The sequence below is a fragment of the Toxotes jaculatrix genome, chromosome 18 (assembly GCF_017976425.1).
Source record: "Toxotes jaculatrix isolate fToxJac2 chromosome 18, fToxJac2.pri, whole genome shotgun sequence".
NCBI classification, from domain to species: domain Eukaryota; kingdom Metazoa; phylum Chordata; class Actinopteri; family Toxotidae; genus Toxotes; species Toxotes jaculatrix.
In genome coordinates, this window is record NC_054411.1 from 14587191 (window position 1) to 14609309 (window position 22119).

General features: G+C 39.9%; 1 protein-coding gene across 3 annotated transcripts; it reads right to left on the reverse strand.

The window, feature by feature from the left end:
- Positions 1-421: 421 nt before the first annotated feature.
- emp2 (epithelial membrane protein 2) lies at positions 422-13725 on the reverse strand. 3 transcript variants are annotated; one of them, XM_041063408.1, is made up of 5 exons: positions 13530-13725; positions 5244-5551; positions 5045-5153; positions 4818-4958; positions 422-3641 (listed from the first exon to the last, which is right to left on the reverse strand). In XM_041063408.1, the coding sequence occupies exons 2-5, from the start codon at positions 5319-5321 to the stop codon at positions 3472-3474; spliced, it is 498 nt and encodes a 165-aa protein (XP_040919342.1). In that variant the 5' UTR covers positions 5322-5551; positions 13530-13725; the 3' UTR covers positions 422-3471. The 3 variants fall into 3 exon arrangements, with proteins under 3 accessions (XP_040919342.1, XP_040919344.1, XP_040919343.1); XM_041063410.1 differs by lacking the exon at positions 13530-13725 and adding an exon at positions 12901-13020; XM_041063409.1 differs by lacking the exon at positions 13530-13725 and adding an exon at positions 8049-8118.
- Positions 13726-22119: the final 8394 nt, after the last annotated feature.

The following is a 22119-nucleotide window of genomic DNA, read 5'->3' on the forward strand; positions in this document are numbered from 1 at the left end:
TTCCGCTCGCCAGAATTTACAGTAATAACACTTACGACCCCATTCCTTCAGAATAAAAGCGTAATTTTGACAGGCTTTTGGATTGTCAATGTAAAACGTTTGTTTTGTCGTTTTTATCATTGGTGTCTTCATTGATTTCTTTCTTACTGTCCAAATTCATGCTGCTCAAGTCAACAAAACAAGTACAAAGGTCAGGGATAATATCAAAGATTACAGGGTAGAATCAGGAAAAAAAGCACAATATAACTGCAGTCAAATGGTCTCATTTTGCAGATAGATTGTCTCCTGTGCTGGATTATTTCAGCTTTTGAAAATTCAAAATATGAAAGTTGTAATATCGAGCTGCAGTATGGAACAGTATGGGGGTGTACTACTGATCTTCTCTGCAGGAAAGTGGAGGTAATGGGAAGAGTGTAAGCAGGCACTTCAGTGTATAAGGAGTATAGAGGGATACCTGAGTCAGTAACAGATTTGGCACAAACAAAGAAGTTTTATTTATTGTAAATTAAATTTTTTTGAGATCTACATCTGATGCATGGGGGACATTGGGGGAAAAAACAAGCACCTATAAATTCTTTCAGGGGTAGTGAGTCTTTGTTCCTGAATCTGTTTGCCCAATCGCTGGTTCTGAGATTAGAGCAGCAGGATTCATCAGAAACAAGTTCATTCTCTTCAGGAGTGCTTGACAGGAGCTGCAGCAGTCTAGTCAATAGCCTGAAGCGATAAAAATACCAGCTACACATGGTGTAGTTTTCAGTCAGCCCACTGGGTGTCAAAAGCAGACAAATATTTCAGTTGGCTGATACAGTAATATCTTTCAGATTACAGAAGCTGCTGCTGATGTTGCAACAGAGGTCAAAATAAATAGCATGCTGTAATTGAATTTGCCTAAAAGAGTAAAAGCAAAGAGCCTGTAACAAGCAGAGACACTCCCATTTGCCATGACATTGAAGACTGTATCAAAGCTGGCAAAAAAAATAGAAAAAACAAAAAGGCCACAAAGGAAACTGTTGATTAAGTTCTTAAAACATTGGCCATTTCAACATGTTTCCATTCAAAAGCAAAATGAGACTCATTCATTGTGTCAATAATACTTCATTAAGCATTAGAAACATTTCAATGGCAAAAAAAAAATCTGCATACAGTGTTGGTTTCAACAAATTATATAATTATTTGTCAGCATGGCCCTGTGGTTATTTGTGTTGATCTACATTTACTATGATACAGTACATCTACACTGAAATAAAACACACTACTGGAAAATAATCACAACCATAACAAAATATTTTTGATTTCAAATTAAGAGTAGGTCTAACTAGTCGACTCTGAAGACAGATTGCCGCAATTGCTGTTGAATATCTGCAACAGAGTAAGCACAGAATTTATGTTCAAGTAGTTGGTTTATTCATAATTTAGATCCTTTTTGAAATCATCAAAGCTAAATTGAATAAATCCAAACTTTACATAATCTATAATAAACTTAATTTTCCAGTCTATGCTACTACAACAACTTACTTTTCGTGTCAATATAAGTTAAAGGGATTCACTGAAAGACAAAAACTTGCATGCAAACAGGAGGCTTATTGTTTAGTGAAACACTTTTAAGATGACAACTTCACAAAACTAAGAACAACAAACATCATTGGCCTCCAGTACGCTGTTTTGATCATTTTCAAGTATCATCTCGAGATAACAGAACAAAATCTTTACTTCCATTCCTATCCCCTGAATCTTCATTTTGGTGAGCTGGTTATGTTACCAGGCTTTGCGATCCAAAGTCTGTCCAACATGGACATATTTCTATCACTTAAAAACTATTTATTTCCTAGAAATGTTTCAGGTCCTAGCAGCTACCACGTTAATACCCAGCTGGTCTCCCCTAAGTCGCCACCAATCCAACACCAAGAGAGAGGAAAAGAAAGCCAGTTTCTAATTCAGTGCTAAAGTGGGATCAATTTATATCACTATAAATTAGTGGCATGTACAACACAATAATGATTTCTTTTTTCTTTATGATTAAATGCCACATCAAATGTCCATTAGGGTTTGGGAGATGTTTAAGTAAGGGACCAAATAGACAGTAGCTTGGCCAAAGAGGGAAGACTTAATCACTTCATACATCCTCTGTCACATGCTAAAATAAACAACAGTGGTTTTAAACAATAAATAGCATTTGTTATTTTGTTTTTTCAGTGAAGCTGTGAGCAAAAAAGGAATAATAGTAACAAAGAAATATTCATTCTCATTTCAAGTTTGCATGTTTCTGTTTTGTCATTTTAAATCCCAAATATCACAGCACATCATTGGTTCCTTTTTCACCAATAAAATACAAGTCAGTAACATAGGAATACAAACAAAGGGTTAAAATCCTACATATAATACCTCAACTACTGCTTCACTACACTTCCTATAGGCTACGGTTAACATAATATTCTTTATTTTTCTTTTATTATATATATATATGTGTGTGTGTGTGTGTGTATACACACACACACACACATATATATATAAATATAGATATATAGATATAAATGGAACAGTTCAGTCTTAGAAATAGGTTTTTGGCAATTATCTGAACTATACATACACAGCAAGTATTTACAAAATAAATTCCATTGACTGCAGCTTCACAAAAAAATTATGGACCCTTTGGAAAGTCCAGGGGCTGTGTTGGCAGTGCGGCAAACCTCCCTGCTTTTCTTCCTCAGCCTTTATCCTCTGTGATCATGTATTTTAAACAAGTTTCTATGAAAGGTGTGGGAGCGAGCCAGTACATAATGAGACAAGAGTAGGGGGCAAATCAGTGTGTTGTAACAGAGCTCATGTCATGTGTAATGGCACAGTGGAATAGAAAGAAGAGGACAGTCAAGGTATGTTCTCACCAAATGCAGTCTCAGCTAAACATGTCATGTTTATGCTCTATGCAGAGCAATGAGTGAATGAGGGCATTTGCATAGAGATTATGCAAATGCCCTAGTAAGCCCTGTGTCTCTAGCAGGTCAAGCAAGTCATGTCTATACTTTTTGAAGTAGGCACTGTTAATCATATGTGAATAATGGTGTATTTCTCACCTTAAATGTTTACAGAAACATATCTTAGTGGCTCTCTTATCTCTGTGGGTCTGTCAGCTAACTGTTGGTCAGTCAAGAGTCAGCCATGCTTCTGAGCCGCATTTAGTGAGAACAATGTCCCATCAGGAAGGAGAAGAGTGTGTGACTACTTGGGGTTTTGAGTGTTTAAGGTGGACAAAAAGTGTGTCTGGCCCTGAACCTGAGACTTTAAATTAAAATGGATTTGACATTTCTTGCACATTTCTTTATCTCCAATGGTATTATAAAATCTAAAGGTTGAAAAGAGAGCGTGTGCAGGAATGTTTGTTGAAGACAAGTGTATGTTTTTATGCATTTGTGTCCAAGTGTTCCTATTTATACATTTGAATGATTGCGAGCCTATGCTTCAAGCCAGTCACATCTATTTGCGTTTCCTTAGCACCAGGTACATGAGGCCACTGATGAGGGTCATGGGGAAGCTGATCCAGGCCAGGACATAGGAGGAGCCGTAGGAGCCTTTCTGAAGACTTGGCACATGAAAGGTGTGTTTCTCAGCTGTGTAGACAGACGCTGCGATCATCACACATAGAGCTGGGTGAAGGAGAGAGGAGGAGGACAGAAATTACACTCAATATTTGATGAGTGAATATCATTCAAACTCTTGACATATTCAACCACTTATCCCCTTTAACCAGTTGGGGCCCCCTAATGGAAGAGTTTGACATTTTGGGTAATATTTGATTGCTATTTGCTTTCTTGCTGAGACTTAGATGAGAAGATTGATATCACTGTCATAGCTGCCTGTTACAAATAAGCCTACAGCCTTCTTAGCTTGATACAAAGACTAGAAACTAGGGGAAACCGCTTGCCTCCCTCTGTCCAAAGTTAACAAAAACCTCTTACAAGCACCTCCAAAGCTCCACACGTCCCCTGTTTAATATAGTTTTGAAGTACTAAACATAGATTTTAAGATTTCACAGTATCACATGTTAGCAATGACTAGCTTAATTTCCTTCGGACAGTCAGCTTCAGCATCTGAAAGCGCTGACTTACTGAGAGCTTTCCCCACAGACAATTTTGCATTGCTACAGTACATCACATTGCCTTGAAGCTGAAATCTGTTGTTTCATAAATCTAACTGGTTGTCAGTGTGTGAGTGTTATTTGCTGAGAAGCTTTCTACACTCTGCCACTGTTTATAGGACTGTCAGGTTGCATCTGTCCTGGTTTACAATGTCATTAAAGTTAAAAAAACAGTATATTTGATTTCATGTCTCTTGTTAAGTCAATGACATTTCACTCAGCAAAAACCCAGACAAAAAAAAAACACAGACAGAAAGGTTAAATACTCTGCTACCTTCCCATAAATATGAGAAATGCCTCAAAAACGCCTCAGACTCAAAACAGTCCATGGCTTGAATGAAGGACACTTCAGTTAAATCAGTTAACTGATTTTAAGTCACAGAATGAACCTTTTCATTGGGAACCAGAGTGACTTATCATACCAAGTCACATGTGTACATGGATGCTCGTAGGTTAGATCTTGGCTGCATTTAAGATCAGATCTGACATTCTCATCCAGCCGCAGAAATGTGTGGACATAAGTCTTGCCGCAATTTGGACACTGCAAGAATTATTTTTCATTTATAGTATGTTAACTCTGGCTGATGTAATGGTCAGCAAAAAGGCAGTAGTAATTCATTTTAAAGAAAGTGACAAAAGCTGCACTGAAAAGTTAAGTGTGTGTGTGTGTGTGTGTGTCACTCACAGGCCAATAGCTGGATAATAGCAGTGAAAATGAACCTCTCTCCCTGTTTGATCCTGAAGAGCTGAAGGATGAAGACGAAGAAGCTGACGCAACATAAAATGGTGGCCAAGATCATACAGGCCTGGACTGTTTGCAGGTAGGCTGAGGAAAAAGAAGAAAAGAGGTATTACACACAGGAACACAAACTTACACACACATAGGCTTCACAGTGTTGTACACTGTCTTACCTGCTTCAACAGTATGGCTGTTCTCCACAGGGTAGCACGTAGCGTTACAAGAGTACCACAGGTCAGTGTAGATCACGTCACGTCCGGGTGACGTCACCACCCACCATGCCTGCAACAGGGCGGGATAAGCGATGGTTAAAATAATGGAAATGTCCTGCGCTGCCATGAAGTTGTATGTTCACACTTGGTTTATACTCACATTGTGAATGGTTGCAACAAAGAGTAGAATGACTGCAGCCAGATGGAAAAGAATGATGGCGGCTAAGATGATCAACATGGCTGCCTTTCTGTCTGCTAACTTGTCTGCTGCTTGTTGCCTGTTTGTCAGGCCAGATAAATATCTTGCAAGCTGCTTCAGTGGCTGTGTCTCCCACTGGCTGACTGTGTGGAATGTAAGTTTTAGCTTTTGTTGGGTGATGGTCCTGCTGGATGACAGCCTCTGTGTGTTTATGGGGGTTTGCAGCCTGATAGTCCGGGGCGGATCAAGGTCTCTCACATAAAAGGAGTCTGTTGGAAGCAACACAAATGTAATACTTTAATAACACACACAAGCACACAAAAGATTAATCCCTTTTCTGCCATCAGGTTACATTAAGCACACAGGTGCAATTATTGCAGAGGTCCACAAGTTTGTAAAAATTTTCACATATACCCAGAACTCATGAGAAACTGCAGAATGAATATTCATATTTACCACAATGAGTTTTCTGCTTTTCTTTAAAGTGAATGATACTAAAGAAAAAAGTCTGTCTCCCTATTCTGTTTTACAAATATGCAAAAGTTTTGATTTTGTTTTCATTTATCTTACAAGTGTCAGAAAAGAATATTAATATATATTATGCATGTCTTTCTCTGTGTAGTTTTAACATGTTTGTGGAAGTATTTCAGACCTGCGCAGTACTGAACAGTTTAAAATGCAGCATCTATGCAGACTTCAAAGTGGAACTGTGTAAAATTTAAAATAACTGAGAGCAAAAAGGAAATAGTGTAAAGACAATCCAAGTAGAGTTTCTATGCACACGTAGCAACTGTTACATCTGCAACCATTTACCAAAACACAACATTTCCAAACAACCATGAAAAATGCTGAGTTAATGAAACAGCCATAGAAATATTTGCAGCCTCCCAGTCTTCCCTCAAATTACAGAAAATGCTACTTAGATGTGAGACAAAACATTCTGTGTCTACATGTATGCCAAACAATGAGTGCATGTGTGAGTATATGCACAGTTACAGTATGTGGGAGTGTGGTGTTTACACTGCAGTGATTGAAGGCCTTAATCCTGGCTATGACTTGTTGATAGTAACCACGGGTCAACTGTTTACATCTTCAAATAAGCAAACTGTGCTAGCAGAGCAGCATTAACAGACAATGTCATCCAGTGATTCCAAGAATAACGGCATATGGAGATGCTAACAATGATGCATCCACAGGAAAAGAGGTGTACGGCTTCAGAAAACACTGCTGAAAGTAGTAACTGGTGTGTGAGCCTCCGTTTAAGAAATGATCATCTGTTGAGATTTGAATGTTGTTTGTGTAATTTTCTATTTCTGAAGAACTTTTTTTTTTGTACGGATGTTTTCTACTTTGTGTGTGTTGCTTTTTTTTGTTTGTTCATTTATTCTACTATAAACTGTCTCAAGGGGGAAAGTCCATTAAAAGTAGCAAACCCGTGCGTTTGTTTATCAAGGGAAGAGTTTTGCTCAGCATGTAAAATGCTTTGTTGGCATCATTCTGTTTAACATTCATACTGCTATAAGAAAAGAGTCTGAATCTATCATTTCTTTCCAATACAACACTGTTTTAAAGGGCTGTTTTACAACTTAATGCGACTGCTCAGCTAAGATTACATCTCTGATACCACTATGCTTGCAGTCTGCCCTGTGTGTATACTATACACATCAAACTAAGCCTAACCATCCCGTGGAGATAATGCACATAAAATTACACATGTGCATACACACACACCCACACACACACACACACACACGTATGATCTCGACTTCTGGAACTGCCTAAAATCCCACCAACGTTTCAGAAGCTAAGCAGGCAGAGACACAAACATGTTTAAAAGCACATGTGAGTGCAGGCACACACACACACACACACACACACACACACACACGTACACAGAGCCAGACAGCAGAGGAATTAGCCCTCTCTGCCAAAATGGAGTCACAGTAAAAACAGCCTCTCCCCGCCGACAGGAAGCAGGCCACAGTTTTTGTGTGTAAGCATGTGGCTGCGTGGGGTGTGCCAGAGGATGCCCCCCACCCCCCCGGTCTGTGTTGAGGGAAGGGGGAACTAGGGGGGGTTACAGTAAAAAGGTGGTGGGGGAACATCAAACGTAAGCTATACACTTTGATTTATTACACATGAGTTTTAGGGTTTAGACAGGAATGTCAACAGCAGCAAGCCAAATCTTCCTAATCATAATGCTCTGAGAATGAAAAAGAAGTAGACAAAGACCTGGAAACACACACTTGCATTTGCACTTAAACCTTGGAAAAAAAAAAAAAAAACAACAACATGAATGGGGAATGTGGGTCTCAAAGTGATCACATGTAAGCCTGCATTTGATATGGCAAAAATATGTTAACACAAGGCTGCAATGCCAGCCTATAGAGACAACATACTAAAGGATTTGTATGTTCTTTTGCAGATTTTTCTATTAAATCTGCAAAACAATAAAAATTCAAAACAGCCATAGTCATTAAAAACACACAACAAAATATACAGCCATTGTACATTTTAAGAGGTCTGGTGTTTTGGCTCTATAAGTTCCCAGAAGTTCAGCCTGTTATAACAAATCACAATCACTGTGTCCCTAGGGTGGCCAATCAGACGACAGCTTTGACCTTGTACAACGATGATGGTGGAAAGAGAGAGAGGAGAAAATGAAGCAGGAAGAGTTGGAAAGACAGGTAAATCAGCAAAGACCAACTATTTAATTCACTACAGCCGTAACAAAGCATTTCATCAGTATTTGGAGGATAATCTGACCTGCAGGAACACTCTTTGGAGCAGCATATAATCTCCAAGACACGTACAAACACACATACACACAAAAACAGCTGGATCTGATTCCTTTTGAAGCTGCCTTCTCGCCTCAGGAGAGAGGAGGAAAGGGAGGAGGAGCGAGGGAGGGAGGAGAGTAAAAGAAGGGAACCCCATTGGAGGGGAAATGGAGGGAAGAGAGAAAAACAAAAACACGAGAGTAAACGTGCACGCACACACACACATACACACACTCTGATGTACACACACATAAATACAAAGTATGCAAAACCACAAATGTATAGCCTGCCAAGGAGCTCACAAAAAATGAGACTCTCAGACAGTTCAAACAACTAAAGTTAATTTAAAGGATGTAGATTGCAGACATGAAAGCCTGGTGATGACTATGTAGACTATTGTTTGTGTAAATGATATATATACATGCCCTTTTTGTGTGTTTGTGTTGTAAAAAGATTTATTACGTTGATTGTCCCAACTGTAATTATCCTATATGAGGATAATTATCCAAAAACTGCAACTATTCTTCATTATACATCATGTCCCTCTTTCAAGTGACAGAAACTGCTGTACCATTTACTTTGTATATGGTACTTCCTTCCTTCTTCCTTTACAAATCTTACCATTCTCCATTTATTTCCTTTCTCTCTCTCTCTCTTGCACACACCCCTTCCAAGAAACAAGCAAACACACACATTAAACTAAATGTGGATCCCCGTATTCCCCAGGCATCCTTGGGAACGGTGTCGCCTTGCAGAGGTATCACTCAGCGCTGATAATAATGTGTGAAAGCACTGATGCTCACCTCTGACACCAGGCAACAGCTGCAGCCACATACACAGGCCACATATGCACATGCATGCTGTATATATTAGCCCCGCTAGTCTGGTATGCATAACACTGATATTTCACAGATTTTCATGCCTTATCTATCACTTTCGACATACATTATCCACACAGTACGGGGTATTTCCCCTCAGCTGTGGTGCGTCAATCAGCAGAACAGCAGAACATATGTGAAGAGTCTTCATCAAGCAAGTTAGCCATCATCCTGTATTAGCCATTCATCACTCAGGCTATTAATTAACTCATCTTGTCTACAATGAAGTGATGTCTAATCAAAAAAGACAAATCTATTGCAGTTATAGGAAAAGAGAGAAGAAAAAGGTAAAACTCAGAAGCTGTAAAGAAGCAGGTTTTTGCAATCTATTATTTTTCACTGTAAAGCAAATGTTTTTGGAGCTATACTAAGTGGGTTTATATCTGGTTTCAGGGGTTTTAGGTTCATGAAACCCACTCGACTCATAAAAATGACCACGGAAAGTTCCTACTTCAGTGGCAAGAGGGAAAGATACCAAAAGTGAAGCAGAGTTTTTCATCCAGCATAAACAGCAGCACATACCATGTCGCTACTGTAAGTATATTATCCTATGTTTTGTTTGTACTTGATGTCTCAGTTTTTCTTTATGTTTGACTTTTGGAATCTCTGGCACATGACTAAGTGGATACAAATACAAAAAAAAGTGGGCTGTAGTTTTGTGTAATCTCATAGGTAGGCTGATAAAGTCTGTCAGACTCCAGACACACACACACACACACACACACACACACTGACAAACAGGCACAAATGCTGCCATTCCTCCTCTCCACTCAGCCTTATAATAGGAGGCTGGGGGACTCAGTGCAAGAGTGCAAGTGTGTGCATGTGTGTGTGCTGACTGATTCCCTTGCCTGGTGGAAAATGCTGACTTTTAATGTCCTTTTTTTACTCTTTTCATAAAACACAAAGCCACAGACTTAACTGGGCCTCCGAATCTCACTCCCCCGTCTCTCTCACTGTCCCGCTCTCTCTCTCTCTGTATCTCTGTCTGTCTGTCTGTCTCTCTCTCTCTCTTTCTGCCCTTGGCCATGGAAAAACTGATTGAGGAAGAGAAAAGGCAAGAAGGCTTCCCGTGGAGCCCTCTGGCCCCTTACGAGGCCATAGAGTTGAGACTGAAATACAACATTTCCTCTCAACCAAAACTTCTTTCTGGAATACTTGTTGGGATTCACTGTAAGGGGATACTCAGACATGAGTGAACTTTGCTTTGCATGGAACCTTCTATATATATATTCATATCAAATTGTTCAGTCTGCCCCTTTTCAAGATATTTTGCATTGTAGTTTTTAGGTGTGTAAAGTGTTGACACTTGGCCGTATCCATAAAAACTGTGTATAGTATCTAAATTACATGAATCTGCGGTAATTCGTGTGTGTGCAGAGCAACAACAGCCAAGCTGAAGTTTATTTTTAGAGAAAACACAAAAGGCACATCTTCCCTGGAACAAAGCCAGTGTCCAAGCAAAGCTTTGTTTAGGAAGAGCACACAAAAACCTTCAGCAGATGCACAAGCACAAATGTAAACAAAAACAGAGTTTGGTTTTTGTTCGTATGAGCAGTCATCTAAGTAGTCATGGTGCAAATACAGAATTATAAATATAACCAGACTGCCCAGTGAGACAGCTATAACCTTTGCATTAAGGATTTACAAGAAGTTCTTTTACAGACTGGAGACAGGAGCTGGCTGCCTGACTTTGCTATTTGTACATCTTTATCATTGTAAAACATTTACAGTTAGGCCTGAGGGGGTCACCAGAGGAAGGACCTCATTTCTAGACCAAATATTGTTCATCATGGCTGACGCATTTCAACAACTCATTCACATGCTGACAAGAAACACAGCCTTCCTTTGCTTTTGGTGGACACAAACAATAAATAACAAATGCACAGTATTGTTGGTGTCTGTGTGGCTAGACCATCCCGCATGGGGGGCGAGGCTTACACTAACTCACTGGTTCCCACCCAAGAACTGAGACACTGAGACACAGATGATGTTAAAGAGGGCTTACAGTAACTTTTCACAACATCTCAGTCTTGTCAGTTTCAGATCTACATTTTTTTTTCTTTTTCTTTTCTTCAGTCTGAGCTTTTCAGATTTATCTGTTCTTCTGTGCTTATGACTTAAGGCTAACTTTATATCATAGCTGTCAGGCATCAGTTTGCATGTTACATCTATGAGTCCATCTGCATTGTTCTTATTATAAAGTTATAAAACAATGGCTGACTTGTGGCTTAGAATTAAAATATTTTGGCTGTGTTGGGTTTTGTTGAATACCAAGAGAGATTGGAGAGTCCACACAGCTGGCATTGTTCTAAACAATGAAGCGTACATGGTTGCAAAGGCACGTGTGTGTGTGTGTGTGTGTATATATATATATATATATATATATATATATATACACATACATATACATACACACACACACACACACATATATTTTTTTTTGTTTGTTTGTTTTTTTTACACACAAACCAATTTTCTATATATATGCACACAACTGTTTAAAGACTCCTGAATAATGCGCTGAATAATGACTCCCACATGGCAGAGAGACTGTGGAACACCTGATCGAGAGGTAAAAAGGAAAGCTCCTCTCATATCTCCACACTCTGTTGTCTTTTCTACCCTCAGTCACTTCACACATTGTCCCTGATAGTTTTTTTTTTCTGTCAGCACCATTTAAAATTTCACACTAAACCTGCAACTAATCCTCCTCGTATTAAATATCACACACCTCTCTCCTCCTGCTGCATTTGGTATGACAGAAAATGCTTTCCAATTAGCACCGGGTGCTCTCAGGCCTTCTGTCACATTGCGTCAAAACAGCAAGAGCAAAGAACAAATGCGCAGCATTGTCCAAATACTTAGGGGGCTTTGATACTACTTCTTGCTACTTGACTCTGCTGGGACTCAAACACACCACCTTTACTGTAAATTACTTTCTTAGGACCAGTAATGCGCCATCGACTGCTCCCCACAGACTATTTCCTGATGACCACAACAATATTTGAATGGACAACAGTGTCCATCAAGTTGCAAGTTTAAAATTTCATTCATTCATTCATTCATTTAGCTGCTTTCATTGACCGTTTACACTTTACTTCACACTTTTGTATGTTTGATGACTGTGGAGATTGTAAAAGTGATTTACAAGCTGGAAGAGAAGAGAAGGTGATCTGCACTATTATTAACATTGGCTGTCTAGCTACATTTCTCCAGTTACCTTTAATGAAATCAAATGTTTGTTTGACCTTTTAAAATTAAGAGGTGATCGAATGTTGGGTTTTTCATTTCCGACTTACATGAAGTTTCTCCTGTAGACTTAGACTGACATTCAAAATCAGGTTTCATAGTCTTGGATCTATTATTTTTCATCCATCGCTGCCTTTTTCCATCTATTCTGTGCAACAGTTTACCACTGTCCCTGTCTACAGGGGCGTGCAAATGACTTTCCAATAGATTGTTGGATATTCGTAACCTTCCCATTTCATGACTTTTTTTTTTCCTCAGCTTTCTGCAGACTTCGTTCTTCCCCAGATTCCATGCAATTTACAGTTTCTACTTTGTCTGATGAGAATGAGTCTCCACCTCCGCAATCCAGTCTCAAAAACCAGGGTAAGTTGTTGTTGTTGTTTTCAACCACAAGAGGGCGCCCCCTACGAAGAGAGACAGCTAACAACTGCCTCATCAAAACTAAAATCCAACTCCGTCAACAATGCAAGATTGGGGAAACGCTATTCAGCCTTAGAGTGCAAAGAATAAACTTAAATGAGTACTGAAAAATGTTATATCTATGACAATCTGATTCTATTCACATCAACAGCAGTAAAAACACTAAACTACAAGAAGCAAGACAAACAATAAACGAATTATGATATAGTATAGTATAATAAAGTTACAGCAAACTACAAAAGCAAAGGTTCATATGAATATCATGTGGGTGGACTTATAAATAAATACCTTGACTTCAGTGGAAATTGGAATGAGTAATAGAACAGATGTTTTTTAATTTCCTATGAGACACTCTTACACATTTCCTGTGTTCATTGAAAAAAAGAGCGATTATCTTCCCTCGCGACGCACTAAACATTGATTCCGTTCACTCCGACAGACAAATAAATTTAACTCTCACACACGCGCACACACTGGTGGCTGACAACGCCCCTTTCATTTCCAGCGTCTGAAAACTTGGAGCCACAAGCTGAGTTATGATCTGTGTAAAAATACCCACAGGGGAAAACACGGCAGCAAGCGCTCCTCAAAACTACTCTGTGATCAAATATTATCAAATAAAATAAAATAAACCTTTATTAAAATTTCAAAGAGACACAAAAATCCTGACAGAGCGAGAGCTGAATGAAATTTTAGAAATATTTTAAGCTCGCAAGGGAAAGGGCAATTAGGCTAAAAAACAACAAAAAACGCTTTAAGTCAATATAAGAGTATTATTGTTATATTAAAGAGACATTTCCCAAGTTTCTGTATGGGAATGGAAACAATGGGAACTTTCTGTATGGAACAAATGCCATATAGAAAGTTCCGTGCAGCATTCAAACAATATGCAAACTAAAAATACTAAGTTTACTCACCGAGCTTAGACCGAGAAGGAAGCTCCAAATGTGACTGTGTGGCTAAGTAAAGGGGGGGAAGAAAGAAAAAAAAAGGGAGGAAATTATGGGACAGTAAATTGAAAAAATATTGCAAGAAAACAGCTTCCTATCGTGACAAATCGGGGGCTGAAGGTCTTACTAGCAGCGCCAAAATAAAAAAAGATAGAAGCGCACGTTCTCGGGCACGGATGTCGTGAGCGCGCGTGGGAGGGCTCGAGAGGTGGAGCTGGGTGTGGTTTGGGGTTTAATATGCTGGGTAGTGAGAGTGTGTGTGTGTGTGTGTGTGTGTCTAAACAAATCTTTCTATGGTTGTGTGGACAGATTTTAGTTTTAAATCATCATTGTTAGGACATTTCAAAGGTTAGAGTTACGTTTGTGATAAGGAGTTAGGGTTAGGCATTTATTTGTGATGGTTAAGGTTAGGGCAGGGACTGGGGAATGTGTAATGTCAGTGAGGGTGTTCACAAAAATAGAAGTACAAACTTGTGTGTGTGTAGAAGTGACACATGAGAGGACTGGTTTAAAGCTCAGCGGGAAAGGTGTCTACTAAAAAAATCATTGTAAGAGGGGAGGTATAAAAGTCTCTTTCCTCACATGGCAAACAGACTGAAAAAGAGAAAAGAAAACAAACAGCAGAGGTCAGACAAAGAGGGAGACAAGAGGAAATTAAAAAGATGAAAAGGGATGAAAAGTTGAGAGGAAGGAAGGCATGAAGAATGAAAGAAATGCTGAAAATGGGGACAGCAGAAGAGTGAGGGGGATGTGGATACAAATGAAATGGAGAGGTGAGCTATGAATAGGAGCAGGTTTTGCACATACTTTTCTCTGTACTCTCATGCTCCCTTATGCATGTACATTTATCATTTTAGAAACCTTGCACATTATCATCTTTACACTACTGTTATTTTACTCAACCCCCCCCCCCCCCCCCCCCCCCCCCTTCTGTCCTCTTGCTTGTCAAGCACCACCAGCTCTTGCATTAAATTTTCTGTATGGCAGTTTCTGAAGTCATTCTTGCACGCAAGAGCATATGTGGTCAGAGATTGCTTATTATTATTTATTATTTATTCATTGCTTATTGCTTCTTCCTTTGTTCAGAATTAGACGAGAAGATTTACACCCCTGAGCTAGGCCAAGAATGATCCCTGTAAAACTGCAACGTGTCGTTTTTATGCTTCGGTTTTTGTACAGGTTAAACACATGAGAAATAAGGAGTGAGCTCTAAAGGTGTTGGTATGTGTATTTTTGTTACCTTTGGAAAGATTCAGGCCAGCTGTCTCCCCCTGTATATGTTCTTTATGCTTGGCTAAGATAACCCAGCTGCTGGCTGCAGCATCATATTGAACCGATTGATGTACAAGTGGTATTGATTCTCTCACCTAACTCTCAGCAAGAGAACATATTTCTCAAAATGTCAAACTATCCTTTAAACTTAAAATGTTAATCTCAAGGGGCCGACCGACCTAAATAAAGGTCATATACATAAATGAAGGCCGGGCAAGAACTGTATGAGTGGTGCAGTAGGGATATGGTATCTTTTTGGGGGGTCATACTTTCAAATATGACTACTTAGGACTATTTTGTTCCAACTGAGTAACTCTCAAAAGTTTTTACTATTCCCAGTGTCACTGCATAAGTGTTTGTGTTAATTTTCCCCTGAGAGTGTAAAAAGCCAGTGTTTATACAATGCCACACCCATCTCTAAAGGCATATCAGCTCTGGGTCGGCAAATAACTCTCCCATCAAGGTTTGCCATTTGCAAATAATTGGTAACTGAAAAATCAACACTTAACTCAAACCTCACCAGTTATCGAAGATGCAAAAGTTTGCTGTTACCAGTTTTATACCTGATTAAGTTCACACTGTGACCCAGGGACGTAAGCTTCTTTGTCCTCTGTGCTCAGTTGTCTGAGCTCACCACTGTGACTGGACAGGATTCTTTTGTGTGGTCATATGGAAATGGTTAGTTACAACTGGCAAGAGGTAATGAACAGGGCATTGTCAAGAATTATGCAGCGTATAATTCTTTGCATTTTCCTGGCAGCCACAACAGAGGATTGCTACTGAGAATGAATGTGCATGGTTCAGCCATGTGTCAACAGATTATACATTTGAAGTGAAGCAAGAGCAGCACGTAGGTTAGCCAGATGGGATTGGACTGCCTCGATCAAGTGCCACAGTGGTATAGAATTAAGGGGATTATGACACATAGAAGTGTCATGTTAATATCTAATTGAATAAATGGCCCCAAAAAGGCAATTTTGGGCAATTGCTTTGATTCTGCTCAATCTCACCATGTATTCATGTTCTTGTAGCAGACAGCAGGAAGAAAGGTTATTAGGATTCTTTAAAGAAGCCTCAAGACGCCCTGCTCATGTTGCTGTGTACAAATAGCAGGTTACCATGGTCAAAAATTCTCATTAGACCACAGGAGAGGCAGGAGAGGGACAGATGGAATCTGTATGCTGAGCTGATGATGCTTCAATGCTTCCTACAGCCAATAAGTAGTCAGTGTTCGTTAATTGGCACGGAACTGCAGGATTAGCTCTCCTGGGAGGTGATTTCTTTAAAAAAAAAAAAAAAAAATCCAGAACCTGGACTTTTTATGAACAGAGTGGTCTTTTGGTGAATAGCAGAAACTTCTGCATCACTTTGTTTCTCCTGTCACCTGTGTGTCAGGCTACTGCACGCTTGTTGTTCATTTCAACATCACATTGCTGCATGTAAGAGCACACACACACACACACACACACGTTGGCCTACAGTTAGGGCATGTTTAAACAACAAAGCAATCACATCATCCAAAGCTCCTCAGGCAACTGACCCCCGCCCACCAACACCACCACCACCACCACCGCTCTCACCCAAATACCTAATGCACAAACACACACAGGAGCATTGGGAACAGGTTTAACCTCTCAGCCAGGTGTCATGTGTCAGATGTCTACCCCATAGGTAAACACACTGCAAACATTAGAGACCCACTCACACGAATACACATGCATATTACACTGTACGTCACTGTCTACACATATCAATTACCTACAATTGTTATAGATCTATAGGTGGAAACAATAAGGTGCACACCTCACCACCCAGTAACTCCACAGTAACGCATTGTAGGACAGCGTATTATCTCACCCAAGGGAGAAACAGATCATTGCTGCCTTGTGCTATTCTGTGTGTAGTTTTCACATCTGAGACATTCCTTTAGAGATGATTCTGTTTTAAGCCACGCTTTATTCTCTGTAATCCTCCATCAACACAAAGTCATGTATTAAAAAGTATTAAAACCCTGTGGTAGGAACACAAATTATACTGTAGTATCTAAAATTTAATTATTAAAAAAAAAAATCAATCTTAGTTGCAGAAGCATGACAGACCCAGCCCAAATTGTGAAACCCATGGTTTGGGCCAGTCTTTTTCCCATTTCTACAGTAGGTAACTGAAGTGAAGAGTATTGCATAATCACAGTGGAAGAGGCCCAACTGCTGCAGATTATCAAAGTAGACAGAAATGATATAATGTACAGTACATGAGAAAAAAAAAACCTTAATGTTGTAACTGGTTAATAGGTATTTTTAAAACTTTAAATAACATTGGGTCGTTGAATCTGAAATGTAATTACAATCATAACTATAAAACATTTCATGTTTTGTATAAATTCTTCAACTATAGCTGACAAGTAAATGTAGTGGTGTGAAAAGCACATCTCTAGAAAATGATGGATGGAGTTCTGGCTGACTTCAGAATGGTGGCAAGTTTTTTTATAGACCTTGTTGATTTTCCAACATTGCATGGTGCTTATTTTTCAAAAAAAAAAGAAAAGGATGCAGAGCTTGTGGCTCGAATGTAATTGTGGTACATGAGAGTTTTTACAGCTCCACACTCCTGACGTGATGTGGAGCAGCAGGTGATTTTCTTTTATAAATATAAAATGTACACATTTAAGGCATTTTCTTGCCTTTAACTTTGAATTGCTCCTGAGTTTCCAAACATTAAACCAAATGTATTCTGATGAAACAAACACTGACGGGAGCCTGCTGTTGCTGCCTGCAGCAGGCTGCTGCTGCTTCTTTTATCTACAGTGGTGCTTCCAGCACTTCTACCACACACACACAGGTCTACTGCCAGACAGGAAGCACCGCCCCCCCCCTCCACCCACCCCTGTTCCTGTTTCTCACAGCATGCATGTGTGTGTGTGTGTGTGTGTGTGTGTGTGTGTGTGTGTGTGTGTGTGTGTGTGTGTGTGTGTGTGTGTGTCCACTTGAGTCCCGCTACCGTTGACAATCGGCAGGAGGCAGATTGAACAGCACAGGAAAAAAACTACACAAAGAAATGAGATAGAAGATAATGGAGGATAGAGGCATTATTACTGGAGAGAAAAAAATATACACAAAATTACACAGAGAGAAAGGAACACAGATAGTGACCAAATCAGAAAGATGTGATTATGGAACAATGCTGGCAGTCAAAATGTTTTCTACACCTCTATCCTCCCTCCCTTCCTCTCCTCTGGTGATCCGGGAGGGTGAAGCCCAGGCAGTGTTCACACTGATGCAGATAATGCGCAAAACACTTCTTGCATTTTTGGGATGTTTTCTGAAGGTTTCCCATTCTCAGTGTGAAACATAAAACAATTTAAAACATGTTAAAGGTCTATTTTTAGTTTAATGAAAGATGTTCCTTCATGCTATCGTCCAAATCTGTTTGAGGCACTGTCATGGCAACATTTTTTCTGTTGATGTCAAACAGCTGCATAGGTATGAAATAGTGGCTTTATAGAGGGTCATAAATAATAAAGCAGTCATAAAAGAGACTTTTCCCTCCACATGACAACACAAGACATTTTTTCAAATGTATCCACTCTGGAAATCCAATTTCAATTTCAAAACAACTGTTTAAGTAAGTGGATTGTTGGCTAAAATGAAAAGAGGAAACACATGCCCTAAAGATTAGATGCTTTAGGGTGGATACTGTCTCAGAATGAAAAAAAAGTTGAAATGATACTTGTCTTATTCAACCATGTAGCTAAGTTGACTGGGAACACATCTGTTTTTGCATTAACAGCCTGCAGGAGACACAAGGTTACAATGAGCCAGCAGTGTGTGTGTCTTTACCCGACCAGTCACACAAACACATACTACTTTCCATTGCATTTGCATCCCTGTATTTTCATTCATTTGCTTAAACACCTGGCCACAGGAGGCAATGTTGGACACAGAAAGAACCAAAAGAAGCACACTGGAAAACTGGAACTTGAAAACTGAAAATGGAGAAAGTGAAGAAACTGGAGGCGACTGCAAGATTTAGGTTATGAGCACAACAATATCAGGGTTTGTTCCTTTGCAAACACACGCACACAAAAATAAAAAGGGCAGAGCCACCCAAACCCTACGTGTCAACAGGGAAATGACCACTGGCACAAGTGCTACACTGATAAGAGGGCTGCCGTGAAGGCTCTGTAATTTACACAGGCATCATACAGAGGCCGAGGTGTGTGTGCATCAGATCAGATTTTAAGAGTAAAATCAACAGCTTCTTTATGACTGACAGTGACTATGTGTATATTTCTATTTACTATACAGCAGAGATTATATTTTTCACTTAGAATCATATTTTTTTTTATTGTCTGCAGGGTATAAATGCAATGTAGCTTTCCCTCGTGTCCCTCAAAGTGTAAAACTACTCTGTGTGCGTGTGTGTGTGTGTGTGTGTGCACGAGTGCAGAGGAAAATACTTCTATCTAACACTGCATGACCAGAAATAGGCTGCTAGCCCAGCTAATCTTCCTTCCTTTACATAAACACTCTGACATGTGAGGACACAGACACATAACTGGCTTTCCTTCCTTGGAACCAAGATATTTTCATTGTCATCACAACTGCCCCCCAACTGTTGAGGTCACAGCAGAGAGATAACAGTTATTCTGGGGTTATTCTGTTTAGGACAGCTGAGAGGGAGCCGGAGACACCGCCCAGCAGGAGACACCACCCAGCCTCCCATCATCCAACATATGACCTGCCCTCCCTCGTCTTCAGATTGTGTTTATGTGTTTTCCTGCTCTCAGCACTGTGATGGAAGCTGTTGGAAGTATGAAGGTCGTGGCAGGTCAAAGGTCAATCAGGTGCTATCCTCACACCAAAACAGACCACCATCTCACATTCTCACACACAAGCAGTACAAAAAAGCTGCAGCCCTGGAGGGTCAGCCCTGGTTTTACCTGTTGGGAGTTAAGGGGCTCAGTCTGATTAGTTTGGTCTCCAGGAGTAGGGGGCTGTATGTGGTCACTGGTTCGCGTTGCGGGCTGGTGAGACACAGGCTGGGGGATGGAGGCATGAGGATAGAGCTGATGTCTGGGATTCCTTTGGCTGCAGCTTGACCAGAATAACTGCAAGAAGCATCCAAAATTCCTTTTCCACTGTGTGTAGACATGCTGGCTATTGCTCAACTGCTGTATATAGTGCAATTCTGTAAAGACGCTGCCTTTAGTATTTTAACATGAACAATTTGACATTTTGTCGAGAGGGAACTTGAGTAATTTTGGCAAAAAAAACCAAACAAAAACACAAGACTCTTACCAAGAAGAGTAATCGATTCTTTTTGCCATTATAGCGGATTTTGTAAAGTCTGCCAGCAGACTAGATTTTGTAGATGGACCCTAGTGGGTTTCGCAGCAGTGCTTGTTGTGTGTGTGGGAACCTGGTGTGGGATCATGTCCTTGGTTAGCCCAGATTAGCATAAAGCCTGGAAATAGGGGCAAACACCTAGTCAGGCTCTGTCAGAAGGTAACAAAACCTTGCCTACCAGCTCACTAATCAGCACTCACTTATTAACACATTTTATCTCATTTGTTTAATCATTACAACAAGAGAAGCAAAACCACGGGACACTCCCAGATTTTGATTTATGGCATTTTTTTCCTAGCAAACCCAGAAATGAATCACTTCTTTGTCTGTGTAAGTCTTCATCTGCCTTTTTCTCTGAAGAGATATGTGCAAAACAAATCAAAACTTAATTTTGATTTAGTGATCTAGTTGGGTGAATTATATACTGTAGATTTGCATGTGTCATCAGTCAGGGAGTGCCCACACACACACACAAAAGCATAAACAAAAATGTATGCATGTGTACAGTGTGCTCCTTATGATGTTGAGCAATGATTTTGCATAGCCAGTGCTTAGTGCTTGTGCGTGTGCATCACTTTGCATTTTCGTTAGGTGTGGACAGAACAACGAACGTTCTTGTTTCTGGAGAGAGGAAGGAACTTTAAACAAAGGCATGTGAGCTGCTTGAAGTTTATTAAATTGAACGGTCAAACGCAAATGTCAAAATCTCTTTCACTCTCTTCACGTATTGTGTGATCAGACTGTTGGCCAACAATGTGCAGTAAGAAAACAATTAAAGCAGTCCCCGAGGGGGTGACCCGACATGACTCTAACAGCTGAGAATTTCATATCAGAAGGAGGAAAGAGGAGGAATTGAGGGAGGAGGATGAGGGGACGAGGGGAGAATCTCAGACTGGAGAACAATGGAGAAGTGAACTTGTGAGATTCTGTCATTCTTTTTTTGGGGTAGTGTCTCTACAACGACCAGTCCACACTGACTCCCATTGATTTCGGTAAGATCACTGCACTGGCACAGCAGTGTGATACAGAGGAGAGCTCATTCAAAAAACTCAAAAAATACTTTGTTGATAATTGCTTTCCAGATTGACACAATAGGTAAAATTAAAATAAGTAAAAACATCTCGATTTGAGTCAAAATGACTTACTTTGCTGAGATGAGGAGACCTTTGGCGTCATGGTTACAATAACAGGTTAGGGAACGATTGTTGTCTTGGTTAAATGACCAGAGGTGAACAGTGATCTCCCGTGTTGAAGTTAGATATTTTGTTGTACTATCCATCCACCCCAACCTATCCAATCTCCTTAGTTCCCGACAGACAGAAATCATGATTACCACCAGCCCTTGAGGGTTTTGTCACTTGAGCATTGAGAAATGTTGTTTTCGCTCAGTACAGATTTAATTTTTCTTTCACCAGCTTTGTTCTGATAAAATTTCCAACAAAAAAATTCAATTAGAGTTTGTTTTGTTCTCATGATCTGTTCAAAAAGACAGAAAAGGAGGGGTGAACACTTCATAAAATCTAATTAAACGCACACTTTGTTTCCTACTGTTTTTCTTTTTTCTTTTCTTTTTTCTTTTTTCACATGCAGCTCATTAAGAGCAGCATGTCCAGATCACACCCATCTTTTTTCCATAAACGACTAACTTCCTCTTTCCTCTTGTGTTGTATGACATTTCTGCGTTGACACGCCCTCCCTCCAAAACACACACGCAAAAGCCCCTTCAGTTAATCCTTATAGAAAAAGTGTGAGTTTTGTTAAGGCTAGTGTGTGTGTGCGTGGCATTGTTCCCAGCGTGATGACCACTTGTGCAGCCAAGGCTTAACTTTTGTGCTGAGTAACTCTGTGACCAAAATCTGACCTGAGTCCATTAGTATGTGTATGTGTGCGTGTGTAGACTACTTGCTGAATGGACAGAATGTGTCTGACTTCATGATGGA